The 14,704-nt window shown below is 50.1% G+C and overlaps 1 protein-coding gene and 1 long non-coding RNA gene across 8 annotated transcripts in view; one reads left to right on the top strand and one right to left on the bottom strand.

The window, feature by feature from the left end:
* The window catches only part of LOC113621518 (uncharacterized), a 77,673-nt gene that overhangs the window by 53,904 nt on the left and 9,065 nt on the right, over window positions 1–14,704 (top strand). For 5 of the 7 annotated variants that reach the window (XR_003433203.1, XR_003433207.1, XR_003433202.1 and 2 more), the window contains exon 4: window positions 11,386–11,482. The exons of 1 other annotated variant lie outside the window; for it this stretch is intronic. This is a non-coding gene — a long non-coding RNA (uncharacterized LOC113621518). Of the gene's footprint in view, window positions 1–11,385; window positions 12,320–14,704 lie in introns of all 7 variants that reach the window. One more of the 7 variants, XR_003433204.1, reaches the window with a different exon arrangement.
* XXYLT1 (xyloside xylosyltransferase 1) overlaps window positions 4,250–14,704 on the bottom strand; it is a 190,408-nt gene continuing 179,953 nt past the window's right edge. The window contains exon 4 of the mRNA XM_027108352.1: window positions 4,250–5,806. Coding sequence (XP_026964153.1) covers window positions 5,410–5,806 — 397 coding nt within the window. The 3' untranslated portion in view covers window positions 4,250–5,409. The remainder of the gene's footprint in view (window positions 5,807–14,704) is intronic.

The raw sequence follows: 14,704 nt of genomic DNA, 5'->3' as shown, positions 1-14,704 counted from the left end.
CAGTATGTAGTGTCCTCCTTTGTCTCTTCTAATAGTCTTTATTTTAAAGTCTCTTTTGTCTGATATGAGAATTGCTACTCCAGCTTTCTTTTGGTTTCCATTTGCATGGAATGTCTTTTTCCATCCCCTTACCTTCAGTCTGTATGTGTCTCTAGGTCTGAAGTGGGTCTCTTGTAGACAGCATATGTATGGGTCTTGTTTTTGTATCCATTCAGCCAGTCTGTGTCTTTTGTGGGAGCATTTAGTCCATTTACATTCAAGGTAATTATCGATATGTATGTTCCTATTCCCATTTTCTTAATTGTTTTGGGTTCGTTATTGTAGGTCTTTTCCTTCTCTTGTGTTTCTTGACTAGAGAAGTTCCTTTAGCAGTTGTTGTAAAGCTGGTTTGGTGGTGCTGAACTCTCTCAGCTTTTGCTTGTCTGTAAAGGTTTTAATGTCTCCATCAAATCTGAATGAGATCCTTGCTGGATAGAGTAATCTTTGTTGCAGGTTTTTCTCCTTCATCACTTTAAATATGTCCTGCCAGTCCCTTCTGGCTTGCAGAGTTTCTGCTGACAGATCAGCTGTTAACCTTATGGGGATTCCCTTGTGTGTTATTTGTTGTTTTTCTCTTGCTGCTTTTAATGTGTTTTCTTTGTATTTAATTTTTGACAGTTTGATTAATATGTGTCTTGGCATATTTCTCCTTGGATTTATCCTGTATGGGACTCTCTGTGCGTCCAGGACTTGATTAACTGTTTCCTTTCCCATATTAGAGAAGTTTTCAACTATAATCTCTTCAAGTATTTTCTCAGTCCCTTTCTTTTTCTCTTCTTCTTCTGGAACCCCTATAATTCTAATGTTCGTGTGTTTAATGTTGTCCCAGAGGTCTCTGAGACTGTCCTCAGTTCTTTTCATTCTTTTTTCTTTATTCTGCTCTGCAGTAGTTATTTCCACTATTTTATCTTCCAGGTCACTTATCCGTTCTTCTGCCTCTATTGATCCCATCTAAAGTATTTTTAATTTCATTTATTGTGTTGTTTATCGTTGCTTGTTTCATCCTTCATTCTTCTAGGTCCTTGTTAAATGTTTCTTGCATTTTCTCTATTGTATTTCCTAGATTTTGGATCATCTTTACTATCATTATTCTGAATTCTTTTTCAGGCAGACTGCCTATTTCCTCTTTATTTGTTAGTTCTGGTGGGTTTTTATCTTGCTCCTTCATCTGCTGTTTGTTTTTCTGTTTTCTCATTTTGCTTATCTTACTGTGTTTGGGGTCTCCTTGTTGCAGGCTGCAGGTTCGTAGTTCCCGTTGTTTTTGGTGTCTGTCCCCAGTGGCTAAAGTTGGTTCAGTGGGTTGTGTAGGTTTCCTGGTGGAGGGGACTAGTGCCTGTGTTCTGGTGGATGAGGCTGGAGTTTGTCTTTCTGGTGGGCAGGTCCACGTCTGGTGGTGTGTTTTGGGGTGTCTGTGGCCTTATTATGATTTTAGGCAGCCTCTCTGCTAATGGGTGGGGTTGTGTTCCTGTCTTGCTGGTTGTTTGGCATAGGGTATCCCACACTGTAGATTGCTGGTCGTTGAGTGAAGCTGGGTGCTGGTGTTGAGATGGAGATCTCTGGGAGATTTTCGCCGTTTGATTTGTGGAGCTGGGAGGTCTCTGGTGGACCCGTGTCCTGAACTTGGCTCTCCCACCTCAGAGGCACAGCACTGACTCCTGGCTGCAGCATCAAGAGCCTTTCATCCACATGGCTCAGAATAAAAGGGATAAAAAGTAGAAAGAAAGGAAGGAAGGAAAGGAGGGAGGAAGGGAGGAAGGAGGGAAGGAAAGAAAGAAAGAAAGAAAAGATAAAATAAAATAAGATAAAATAAAGTTATTAAAATAAAAAATAATTATTAAGAAAAAAAAATTTTCTAAAGAAAGAAACGGACGGATAGAACCCTAGGACAAATGGTGGAAGCAAAGCTATACAGACAAAATGTCACACCGAAGCATACACATACACAGTCACAAAAAGAGGAAAAGGGGAAAAAATAATAAATCTTGCTCTCAAAGTCCACCTCCTTAATTTGGGATGATTCGTTGTCTATTCATGTATTCCACAGATGCAGGGTACATCAAGTTGATTGTGGAGCTTTAATCCGCTGCTTCTGAGGCTTCTGGGAGAGATTTCCCTTTCTCTTCTTTGTTCTCACAGCTCCCAGGGCTCAGTTTTGGATTTGGCCCCGCCTCTGCGTGTAGGTCGCCTGAGGGCGTCTGTTCTTCGCTCAGATAGGACGGGGTTAAAGAAGCAGCTGCTTCGGGGACTCTGGCTCACTCAGGCTGGGGGGAGGGAGAGGTACAGAGTGCGGGGTGAGCCTGCGGTAGCAGAGGCCAGCATGATGTTGCACCAGCCTGAGGCGCGCCGTGCATTCTCCTGGGGAAGTTGTCCCTGGATCCCAGGACCCTGGCAGTGGTGGGCTGCACAGGCTCCCTGGAAGACGGGTGTGGATTGTGACCTGTGCTCGCACACAGGCTTCTTGGTGGCGGCAGCAGTAGCCTTAGCGTCTCATGCCCGTCTCTGGGGTCCGCACTTTTAGCCGCGGCTCGTGCCCATCGCTGGAGCTCCTTTAAGCAGCGCTCTTAATCCCCTCTCCTCGCGCACCAGGAAACAAAGAGGGAAGAAAAAGTCTCTTGCCTCTTCGGCAGGTCCAGACTTTTCCCTGGACTCCGCCTGGCTAGCCGTGGCGCACTAACCCCCTGCAGGCAGTGTTCACACCACCAACCGCAGTCCTCTGCCTGCGCTCCGATCGAAGCCCGAACCTCAGCTCCCAGGCCCGCCCGCCCCGGCGCGTGAGCAGACAAGCCTCTCGGGCTGGTGAGTGCTGGTCGGCCCTCTGTGCCGGAATCTCTCCGCTTTGCCCTCCGCACCCCTGTCGCTGTGCTCTCCTCTGAGGCTCCGAAGCTTCCCCCCTCCACCACCTGCAGTCTCCGCCCGCAAAGGGGCTTCCTAGTGTGTGGAAACCTTTCCTCCTTCACGGCTCCCTCCCACTGGTGCAGGTCCTGTCCCTATCCTTTTGTCTCTGTTTATTCTTTTCTCTTTTGCTCTACCCAGGTACGTGGGGACTTTCTTGCCTTTTGGGAGGTCTGAGGTCTTCTGCCAGCATTCAGTAGGTGTTCTGTAGGAGTTGTTCCACGTGTAGATGTATTTCTGGTGTATCTGTGGGGAGGACGGTGATCTCCGCGTCTTATTCTTCCGCCATCTTCCCCTCCCACCCAAAAATACGATTTTTAATGCCTAAAGTATTCCATTATATAGCTGTAACACACATTATTTATCCACTCCCCTATTCAGCATTTTGTTGCTCCCAATTTTTTTCTATTATAAAAAAGGCTGTGGTAAACAGTGACTCTGTCCACATCTCTTATTTTATTGCAATAAATTTTAGAATCTGAATTACCTTAATGAGGTTTTCACAAGTATCAGTGATAGTGTGTCATTATCACACGTAATACAATGCTAGGCACACAGCAGACATTCAATAATTGGTAGCAGTTGGACTTTCCTGGTGGCGCAGTGGTTAAGAATCTGCCTGCCAGTGCAGGGGACACAGGTTCAATCCCTAGTCCAGGAAGGTCCCACATGCCACGGAGCAACTGAGCCCGTGCACCACAACTACTGAGCCTGTGCTCTAGATCCCACGAGCCACAACTACTGAAGCCCGTGCACCCAGAGCCCATGCTCTGCAACAAGAGAAGCCACCGCAATGAGAAGCCCATGCACTGCAACAGTAGCTCCTCACTCGCTGCAACCAGAGAAAGCCTGCCGCAGCCACAAAGACCCAACACAGCCAATAAATAAGTAAGTAAGTAAGATTGCTGTCTCTCAAAAACCACTAAAAAATAATTGGTAGCAATAAATAGGAAATCAAGTCCCTAAACGGACAGACCTGTTCTGTCAGAGCTGAGAGTTAGGAGAGACGTGTGTTCCGTTTCATCAGGGGATGATGTAGGCGGACAGTTGGGGTAAGCAGATGAGAAGGGATGCGGTGGTGGGTTTTGCTCCCAGAATTAGACCGGCCTGTCAATACCTGAAATGAAATAATTCTCCATTTTGAGCCCAATATAACCTTCTCAGATGTGGTCCCCCTTAGGCCCCAGAGACCCACTGTGAGCACACTTACTAGCTTAATCACGTGGGGAGGCAGACTCTGAACGACATTGATCACACTCTTGATTCAGATCCTTCAGGTAGCTGGAAACTGTGATCAGAGAGCAAACAACATAAATCATTGTGTTCTCAAAGATTATTTATTAGCTATTCTCACTCACGGTGGAAAAAAATAAAATAAATGAAATTGAATTAAAATAAGATGAAAATCCAACAACACTTCTTTCCCGAGGACCCCAGGTGGATTATACAAAATGGACCAATAGAGGCTTCGTATTTGTAGCTCACTTACAGGAGAACTCATTAAAGCAGAAATCAAGTAATGACAGCCTAATTTCTTGTAAGGTATAGGGTCTGACCTGGTGCGATAAAGTCACACAGATGATTCTTCCAAATAAAGAGACTAGAATGCTTATAAGTCTAAGAGCGACACCCCTTCCAAGCTGCACGGTTACACTAGGGCACTGCTGGGCTCCTCTTTGGAATGAGTCTTCCCAATCCAGACAATTCCATCACCTGTCCTTGCGGGTGGCCAGTCTCTTTGATGGCAGATTTGATTTCAGAGCAGAGTCTGGTCACCTGGAGCTGGATCAGATGAATAAGGGATAATGAGGTTCTGTGATGCAGTTGGGAGGTAAATGCTGTGAAGGTTAAAATAATGAGACCAGTTTTCTTACGTGGGCCACAGGTGCTGTTGAGGGCCCTCCCCAAAGAGGTGGGATCTTTACATCTCCACCAGGCGCCACGAGCATCGTGAGACTAACCACACGGCCTCCTAGGATGTGCGTGTGGAAGGCCAGCATTCCTTTGGATGCTTAAACTCTGGGCTGGTTGTTAAAACCCTGGCTCATGCATTTAGAGCTCACTGGGAGCTACAGCAGTACTGTTTGCTCTGTCTCGCCTGTCGATGTAAAATAAGTTTATATTTGGTCTAAGAAAGCCCAGTTCTTAAAAGGATTTCCATTCTTTGGGGGCTGAAGGCAAGAGGCACCGTTTTGTTTTTCTTCCTTCTTTTCAAATGCTCGCTTCCTAGCCCACCGGAAGAGGTCTATGTGTTTGTCCTTCATGACGCCTGGTCCTTGGAGGCAGAGGGTCCAGAGCACCAGTGGGGGCAAAGGGTCCAGTCGTCATGGGATGGCTTCAGGACAGCGATGTGTGCTGGGAGAGCTGCAGCACCTGATCACAAGGACGTCCTTGCCGTGTCTCTCTAGGAGTTCAGACACTGCCCCAGGCCTGTCCGAGAGGCGCCCCTCTCCTTCCCCAGATCGGGTGAGGAGGTGCCTAGGCCTCTGGGATAGGGGTGTTGCAGTTCCCATGGTAGATCCTGACGTGGCCCTCACACCGGAAGTAGGCATCGAAGACGTCGCTGTAGCCATGGTCCCTCCACCAGGTGCAAAGCTGCCGGTTCCAGGTACAGTCCAGCACGTGGAAGAGCTCAGGGTGCTCCATGCCAATCATGGTGAAGAAGTCCTGGTCCCCGAGGTGACCCCGGAAGTGGTACTTGTCGGCCAGCTGCTGCACCTGTGCTGGCTCCAGCAGGCGGCCGTACAGTGGGGACTGGCGCATGGCCTCCAGGTTGAGCAGCATCACCCCGCTGTTGAAGCCGGGGAGCCCCTCAGGGGGAGGGCCCCCGACCCGGGTCTTGGGGTTCTCATGACGGAACTGCCAGAATGTGTGCCTGGGAAGGGGAAAGAGAACAGATTTAGCCCGACGTGTGTGTGTGTGGGAACAGTCTGCCAGTCCTGTTCCTCTGGGTCCTCACAACCACCCAGGAGGGAGGTTCCATTTTCACTCGTTTTACAGCGACGAGGACTGAGACATTCTGAGGCTCAGAATCTGTATCACACTGCCAGCAAGAGGCAGAGCCGGTCTGAGTCTCCCAAGTCCAAGCCTCACGTTCTTCCCACCACCCTCAGGATGACATCATCATCTCCATCAATCACATCTGTACAGACTTCGTGAGCACCAGGCACTACATCCTATGAGACGGGTGTTCTCAGAGGCAATATGTCACCTCACGCCTGAGGAAACTGCACAGAGAGGTTCAGAGACTTCCCCAAAGCCACACAAGCAGCAAATAGCACAAGCAGGGACTCAGCCCAGGCATCCGGCTCCAGAGTCCACTTCTGAGGCTAGTAACAATCTAGGTGGAACTTTCCACCCCCTTGTTTTTGTCTGTGATCTTGAAAAGGAGAGGAGAGAGAAAAGTTGGGAAACAGTTCTGAATGGTGATCAGGTAAAGACATAGGGAGCTAAACACAGGCTGAATCAAAATCATTTTTTTGCTTCAGAACAAGTCTCATTCATTAAAACCCCATGCCTAGCATTTCTGAAACAGCTCAGGTCCACCGGTGGGTCAAGTGAAAGTGGCTATGGGACAGCCAAGTAGAATTATAGCAATTTTAGAGAGCAGGTCCACTCAATTTCAGTTTCTCTCTAGGCAGATTTAGAAATCTGCTGTAAGTCCCACTGGATGTTAGAGCCAAGGGGCCCCTCCTAGGTCCTTTATCCAAATGTTTCCATCTGGAGACAGGAAGTCAGATCCAGAAACATCCCCATGGGTGACAAGGTTAGAGCATGAGCCACTCTGTTCTCTAGCCTCTTTAACAGCAAGTTCCTGCACAGAATGGGCACAGGAAGGGGCAAAGAGAGACCCAGGCTCCATTCCTGCAGAGATGCCGTCACAGCAGAGGGCCTTCGACTTGGAGGAAGGAGGAAAGACGGAGGACCCTCTGTCGTGGGCAAGGGCAGGAGTGGGCTGGGGCGTGTCCTGCATCAGGCTCCATCCCACCTGTTTTACCAGCTTTGCCTCTTCCCTAGAGTCCGTAGGATGGGGATGCAGCATAGCAAAACCAGCTCTGCCCCTGGCCTGGAAATGCCACCCTCTGGCCTCCCACAGAGCAGCTTCCCGACCAACGACAGGGAGGAGCTGTGCAGTGAAGTGGGCAGTGCAGGGGAAAGAAAACCAGAGGCCTAACCCGGGGTGGGCCACCCTGATGCATTTTCCAGTTCAACACATTTCTCCAGGTCTGGGAATAGAGAAAGCTTCCTTGAGGTCTCGCATATCACAAGGGGGCCGAGAGTTTGCTCCTGGCCAGGGTAAAGCATTCCATTTGGACATTCTTACAAGTGGAATACACAGGTTCATTGTCTGAATTTCACCATAATTGAACTGTGAGTGGAACAGAGCTCTGGTGCCTACTTGGTGATAACAACCTTGGCAAAAATAAGCTTCCAAAGCAAACAGAGATGCTAGATCTTTCTAGCCACTAAAGCCTGCAGTGATGGGATCATAGCAGGGTTAGAATGCCATTTGACAACTGTTAGTTCATTTTACCATATTTCTTCCAAATAGTTAATTTCAGGAACAGGTTGCAAACCAGCTAAAATTCTACCAAATAGACCTGGGCTACCACGGCATGGTAGAGGAGGGACCCTCAAACCAGGCGAGGTTTTTTTTTTGTTTTTCCACTATTCTAGTTGGAAATTTTATTACCCCGCTCTCAGTAACTGATAGAGCAACTAGACAAAGGATGTGGAAGATCTGAATAAAGCTATCAACCAACTTGACCTAGTCGACATCTGTGGAACTCTCTACTCTACTCAACAGCAGCAGAACACACATTCTTTTCTCCTGCAAATGGAACATTCACCAAGATAGACCATACGCTGGAGGACAAAACAAGTCTCAGTACATTGAAAAAAGTTAAAAGTCATATAAAGAATGCTCCCTAACCAAAATGGAACTGCACTTGAAATAAACTAGATAGAGAAAATTTCTAAATATTTGGAAATTAAGCAACACACCTTTAAAACAATCCACTGGCCAAAGAAGAAATCATAAGGAAAATCAAAGTATTGCAAATTGAATGAATAGTCATGTACCCTTTCATTTTCAAAAGCAGGTGACCAGCTGTCCCATGTCCTGAGAAACTGTCCTAGTCTCAGGCAAACCAGGACGGTTGGTCATCCATTGAAATGTCTGGGTTCAGACTACAAGTTATGTGTCACCTTAGGTACAGGGCTTCTCTCTCCCGCTATCTTTTTTAAGGGGAGGGCTGTTCTATTGCCAAAGCACTGGATTCATTCTCCAGAGAAAGGAGAAGATGGCAACGAAGAGGCAGAGTCGGTGCGCGTGGAGCCCCTGGACACCTCATGCCCCACCAAGCCCACCGGTCCTTCTGTACTTCCCCCACGGTCTGTCCTCCCCTCCCAGAGGACGGGCGGGGGAACGTGGCACGGGCTGGTGGTGTGGGCGCGGCGGTCACGTCTGTGAGGTCCCCCAGCACCGCCATCGCCTCTGCCTGCTCAGCACCTGGCACAGTAGTGCCTCAGGAACCATGAAGTGATGATAAGGACTGAGGAAAAGGTCAGTGCAGCTCAGGCTACATGGCCTCCGATGTCACCTGGCACCAGGGGCAGGAAGAGGTCAGGACAGTTGCTGCTGCCGAGAAAAATCCTGCTGCTTCTCTGAGCCCTGGATCCACCGCTGCCAGGTCTATCTTGGGGGAGAGGAACAGGGACCCACGAGAGGGTGCTCAGATGTTTGAGAAAGGTTCAGAAGGGTTTCAACCCTTGAGCAAGCTGGGAGCAGAGGGGCCATTGGCAGCCCCAGGACGCCCTTACCAACCTCAGCAGGGAAGCTCCCCCAGCTCTTCTTGTCTACACAAGAGTGACCTGGCACCGGACTTGCTGGGCTCCGGAGGGCAGGGCCAGAGGCGGAGAGGTAGGTGGAATCCTTCCAGGCGGAGACCATAACCTAGGTGGCTCTTAGGGAACGTGCTGCCTAGGACCACTGCTTAATCAAGACATAAGAGGCATTTTATGACAAAGAGCCAGAAAGAACCAGGTCTGGGACATCAGTACATTATGATTTGTAAGGAGAAGCCAGAGAGGGAAAGGAAATTGGAAATGCAAGCTGCCTGGGGTGTCTGAAGCAGAAACACAGCCTGAAAATGAACCAACGATTCTCTAAGTACAAAATTACTGCCGTTATTTAAAGTGTTCCTACTACCCCAAGACGCACCCAGAAAAACCGAGCAGCTGCTTAGGGGAATGGTGGGTTTCTCAGGCTTCCACGGCAGCTGGTCCTTGTGGAGGAGCTGTGCTAGGCTTGGGGTAGAGAGTGATAGAGGGACGTGGAAGGGATGAGAACTCACGTAGGGGCCTCTGATCCCACGTGGCGCGGCCTAACGGGGCGGGGTCTCCACTTCCACAGCCATGGCAGCACGTGCGGGCTGCAAAGCCCTCTTACGATTCTCTACCTCACTCCTCTCCCAGCAGTGCAGGGACATTGTTGCCTGCATTTTAACAGAGCGAACAGAGGCCCTCGGTTGTGAGGGGCAGGGCAGGGCCCCGACGGATCCAGGGCCTCTGACCTCCAAGGTCCCTTTAATCTTTGACTACTTCAGATTCCACCACAGGCTAATGTTCCAAGGAGCAGCACTTGGATTTCAATATTATTTCTGACTTTGGTTGGCAGACCCCAAGGCCACGGGTGCTGGGGACCAGGCCATCAGGTGAGGCAGCAGCTGCTGGATTGGAGGGTGGTGGTCAGAGAGCACTCCAGACCCTTGCCTTCCTCACGGGGCCTGGGCTCACCATGTATATTCCCAGGGCACTGCCAGTAGCACGTGCTGAGGCTGCAGGAAACGTCTGTATGAATGAAGGAATCCGATTCTGAGAGCTTCCAGAAGTTTCTCAGATTAACCTCCATGGCCACAGCCCAGCCATGTGGTGCTGCCTAATTGTTTCATTTGGGCCTGTGTGGAGTCTTGTTCCCACCCCCATGGTCACCTGGAGACCCACACTAGAGGGGATAAGGTTTCTTCCCCCTTAGAAATAAACTTAACTGTAAAACGAGGCCTAGTGCAGATGGTCCGTTGTAAGTACCGAGTCCTTCCAGAAGTCGACGAGGCTTGCTGGGAGAGCACAAGTGAGGAGCCTTCAAGCATATTCTACTAGTTATGGGTGATGCATTTTCTAATTTTTTTATATCGAATACATCCCAATTAATAATCATAAAAAGGACTTTAAAAGCTAGTGGACTAGTTCTAGTGAGGAAAACCCATCCTTACAGGAAGGGGTGTTTGAAGTATTATAGTTTTGAAAAAGCAGAGCCATCTCCTCCCTCAGGTCTTTTCTCTGATGATCATTGCTAAGGTCACTCCAACAAGGCTCTCAACCAGAGGCCCTGGCTGAGAACCTAAAGCTCACGTTCTCCAGAAAAGGACTCACGCTGCCGTGAATCGTCCCTTCCTCCTCCCCACACACCACCCCAAATCACAGACTCTTTTGCCTCCCTGTTTCTTCATGATTTTTTTCTCCTGGGTTGGCCTTTCTCAGCTCCTAAGGCTCAGTTTTCTACTTTCACTTCCAAGAGGGGAGAAGCAAAGATGGGAACACACACTGGGCCCGGGCAGTCTGCACAACACCCCTCAGGAAGGTTCTGGAAGCCTGTGCCGACTCAGGTTGAGTTCAAGCCGTAGGTTCTCAGGCTGAGAAGGCCCTGTTGTAGGTGTGGGATTCACAAGGACGGCCTCACACGCGGCACATCTCACCATGGCTCACCCCTTGAGTGTGCCTCAGAGTCAAGGGCAAAGTCTCTAAGGAGCAAGGGAGGCCGGCCTCTACCCGGGGAAAGCTCGCCGTCTAATCAGCAAAGACTGGAATCAGGAAACACTACTTCCCTCATACCCGTGCTTGTGTACCAGGCCCAATCAGCTCTTGTTTGACTTGGAAGGGACCCTGTTTTCCAGTCGTCCGAGAGGAAAGGCCAGGAGTGAAGAGCCATGCTCAGAGGCAGCCCAGCGTTCCACCCAGCCCTGGTCCTGCGAGGTGACGGGACAGTTCTAGGGGATGATTTCACAGCAGTGGCACTGTCTCTCCATCCTGCCTTGGGCTGAGGCTGAGGTTCTGCGGGACGGGCGCTGACCCTTCATTCTCTAGGGGAACCACTGTCTTGTGGTATCCAACTGGAGAGGGCGTGGACCGCGTGGGGCCGTGGGCCCCGCGAAGCTTTAAACTGCCTGTTGCCCTAGGGCATTTCTTACCACCGAGAGTCACAGCTGACCCTTGTTAGGATCTCCTGCTGGCAAGGCCTGAAGCAGGGAGGTCTCTGACTCCGCTGGTCAGAGAGGGTACGAAATGTTCCCAAAGTCACACAGGTTATCAGTGGTAGGACTGACAGGGACCCCTCGTCGGCACTGGTCAGTCAGCAGAGAGATGCCCAAAAGTCCACTCTCCCGTGTCTCCTAGTTCTTCATGAGATGAACAGGAACAACAAAGAGCACACTGAACGGAGAAGATCAATTGCCGATCACTCAGCTATTTAACAGACCCAACCCATATGGAGGTGAGTGGAACATCCCTGCCCTCAGGAAACGGGCAGTGCAGCAAGGAGCTGAGACCTGGGTGTGAACACACCAGCGGGGGTGGTCCTGGGGTGGGGCTGGGGGGCTGCGCCTGGACCCTGGATGCCTGGACCCTGGACGCCTGGGCTAGGGACCAGCGGGGTGAGCCCCTGGGCCTCTCAGGGCCTTGGTTTGCTCAGCGATCACGTAGGGTTGGGGATGAGACACCCCTTAGGGCCGTCCTGGACTCCAGGAGCAAACACATGCCAGACCCTGCCCAGCGCCAGGCCCCTAGGAGTGGTCGTGGCTGTCACCATGGGTGCTCAGCCACCGAAGGCAGACGCCCTTCCTGCCCAGGCTCTTCTCAGGGTGTGGTGGTATCTCAGGGGCCAGCCCTCGTCCACCAGCCAGGCGTCTGCAGGTTTTTGTTTAGACACGGCTTCCTGCTCTAGGGAGTCTGGAATGACTGTCTGTCTCGTTACCAAAGCAGCACCGGCTATGATCTGTCCACCTCTGTGGGACTCTAAAACCTGGCAAAGCACTGGAATCATGGAGCGTGAACACCCCTGCTGGCAAGGCTCTGACCTGCTGCAGGACAGCTCTCCTAACGCCCCCAGTCCTCCTTTGCTCTGGAGCCCTATGGGTGGCTTCAGTGGACCTGAGGCCTCCCCTGGCACAGCACCACCAGGGCGCCAGCCGCTCCCCCATGCCCTCAGGAGGGGTGGGATGCCCCTTCCTAAAGCATCCATCCCCATCCCTGGCCCTCCCGTCGTTCCCCGGCCCGCCGGCCGGACGTCTCGGCTTTCCTCCCACACCTACTGTCCTAGAGCTGTGAACAGGTGGGTGGGGCTGGGGAACCCATCACCACTCAATCTGACAAATGGCTCTCGAGCACTGAGGTGCCGGCACTGGGCTGGGCCCTGGAGGGCTGCATGGCAAGGAACTGGGGGAGGCACAAGGGACAGAGATGATGGAGGAAGAGGCATTGCAGGGTTCAGCCAGGCAGACGGAGCTCGGAGGGACTTCAGGCCTAGGCTACTACAGGGGTGGCGGAGCTGCCAACAGCACGGCGGGGCTGGGAGGATGCAGAGGGGAGTGACCCCGTTCAGTCTCGAACAGATGCCCAGCAGGGAGCTGGACACAGGTGTGTCACAAGCACAGTGCAAAGCAGGCAGGACAGAATTCTGGAGAGTGCTGACATTTAGGGAATGGAGGAGGAGGAGTGAGGACACAGGTAGGACCTCTGAGTAGCCGAGCCGCCTGTCCCCCACACTGATGCGGGCCGTGGGGCCCCCTGAGGAGCTGCACCGACCTCCAGCTGGACCTGCAGGCCCACTGTGTGCACTTTAACCCTGCATGCCCCAGCCCTGTGTCCCAGGTGCCCGAAGCGCCCCCAGCCTTCCTCCTTCACCTTCATCCCCATCCAATCCAGTGGCCTCCAGGCCTTCTCTCCCCAGGTGCTGCCCTCCAAACCCTCTTACTGACAGCAACTGCCCATTCTCTGCCTCCCAACAAACACGGATCAGGACAGAAAGACACCCCAGACAGCACTAAGTATCTCCAGCCCTCCCTCCCCAAGTAGAAACCAATCCTGCTGCCACTCCCCCAGACTGCAGGGATGCACGCTGCCTCCCCCGACACACCCTTCCAGAGCTGTCCCCCCACCATGCACCGCAGCCACACCATCAGTCTAGCTGCCTCCTCGCCTCCCTGCTCATCACCTCTGCCCACCACCCATACCCTCTTCTTCTCTGCTCCATCCCTAGGGCAGCCTCAATAATTTCAACAGCCGTGATAAGAGCTTCACCTTGGCCTCAGGGTTCTTCAAGCCCTAACTAACTGAGCTAGCCACTTGGCTCCCCCTTCTGTGCACCCTGCCACCAGAAGGCACTCTCCTCCAGATTTAATGTGATTCTTATCAAATTACCCATGACTTCTTTTCCACAGAATTAGAACAAGCAATCCTAAAATTTATATGAAACCATAAAAGACCCAGAATTGCCAAAGCAATTCTGAGGAAAAAGAACAAAGCAGAAGGCATAAGACTCCCAGACTTCAGACAATACTACAAAGCTACAGTAATCAAAACAGCATGGTACTGGCACAAAAACAGACATATGGATCAATGGAACAGAATAGAGAGCCCAGAAATAAACTCACACACCTATGGTCAATTAGTCTTCGACAAGGGTGGCAAGAATATACAATGGAAAAAAAACCAGTCTCTTCAACAAGTAGTGTTGGGATAGTTGGACAGCCGGATGTAAATCAATGAAGTTAGAACACACCCTCACACCATACACAAAAATAAACTCAAAATGGCGTAAAGAATTATAAGACATGACACCATACAATTCTTAGAAGAGTACACAGGCAAAACATTCTCTGACATAATCATACCAATGTTTTCTTAGGTCAGTCTCCCAAGGCAATAGAAATAAAAGCAAAAACAAACAAATGGGACCTAATCAAACTTACAAGCTTTTGTACAGCAAAGGAAACCATAAACAAAATGAAAAGAGAACCTATGGACTGGGAGAAAATATTTGCAAGCAATGCAACCAACAAGGGTTTAATTTCCAAAATACAGAAACAGCTCATACAACTCAATAACAGAAAAACAAACAACCCAATCAAAAAATGGGCACAAGACCCAGACAGACATTTCTCCAAAGAAGACATACAGATGGCCAACAGGCACATGGAAAGATGCTCAACGTAGCTAATTATTAGATAAATGCAAATAAAAATAACAATAAGGTATCACCTCATACCGGTCAGAATGGCCATCATTAAAAAATCTACAAATAACAAATGCTAGAGAGGGTATGGAGAAAAGGGAACCCTCCCACACAGCTGGTGGGAATGTAAGTAGGTGCAGCCACTATGGAAAACAGTATGGAGGTTCCTCAAAAAACTAAAAATAGAGTTGCCATATGATCCAGCAATCCCACTCCTGGGTGTACATCCAGACAAAACTATAGTTCAAAAAGATACATGCACCTCTATGTTCACAGCAGTACTAGTCACAACAGCCAAGACATGGAAACAACCTAAGTGTCCATCAACAGATGAATGGATAAAGATGTGGTACATATATACAATGGACTACTACTTAGCCATAAAAAAGAATGAACTAATGCCATTTGCAGAAACATGGGTGGACATAGAGATGATCATACTAAGTGAAGTCAGAAAGAGAAAGACAAATACCATATGATATC

The sequence above is a fragment of the Aethalodelphis obliquidens genome, unplaced genomic scaffold (assembly GCF_003676395.1).
Source record: "Aethalodelphis obliquidens isolate GAN/ISIS:26980383/991018 unplaced genomic scaffold, ASM367639v1 scaffold1, whole genome shotgun sequence".
Taxonomy (NCBI): domain Eukaryota; kingdom Metazoa; phylum Chordata; class Mammalia; order Artiodactyla; family Delphinidae; genus Aethalodelphis; species Aethalodelphis obliquidens.
The sequence above is the reverse complement of the archived record's forward strand: the minus strand, read 5'-3'. Positions and strand labels throughout refer to the sequence as shown.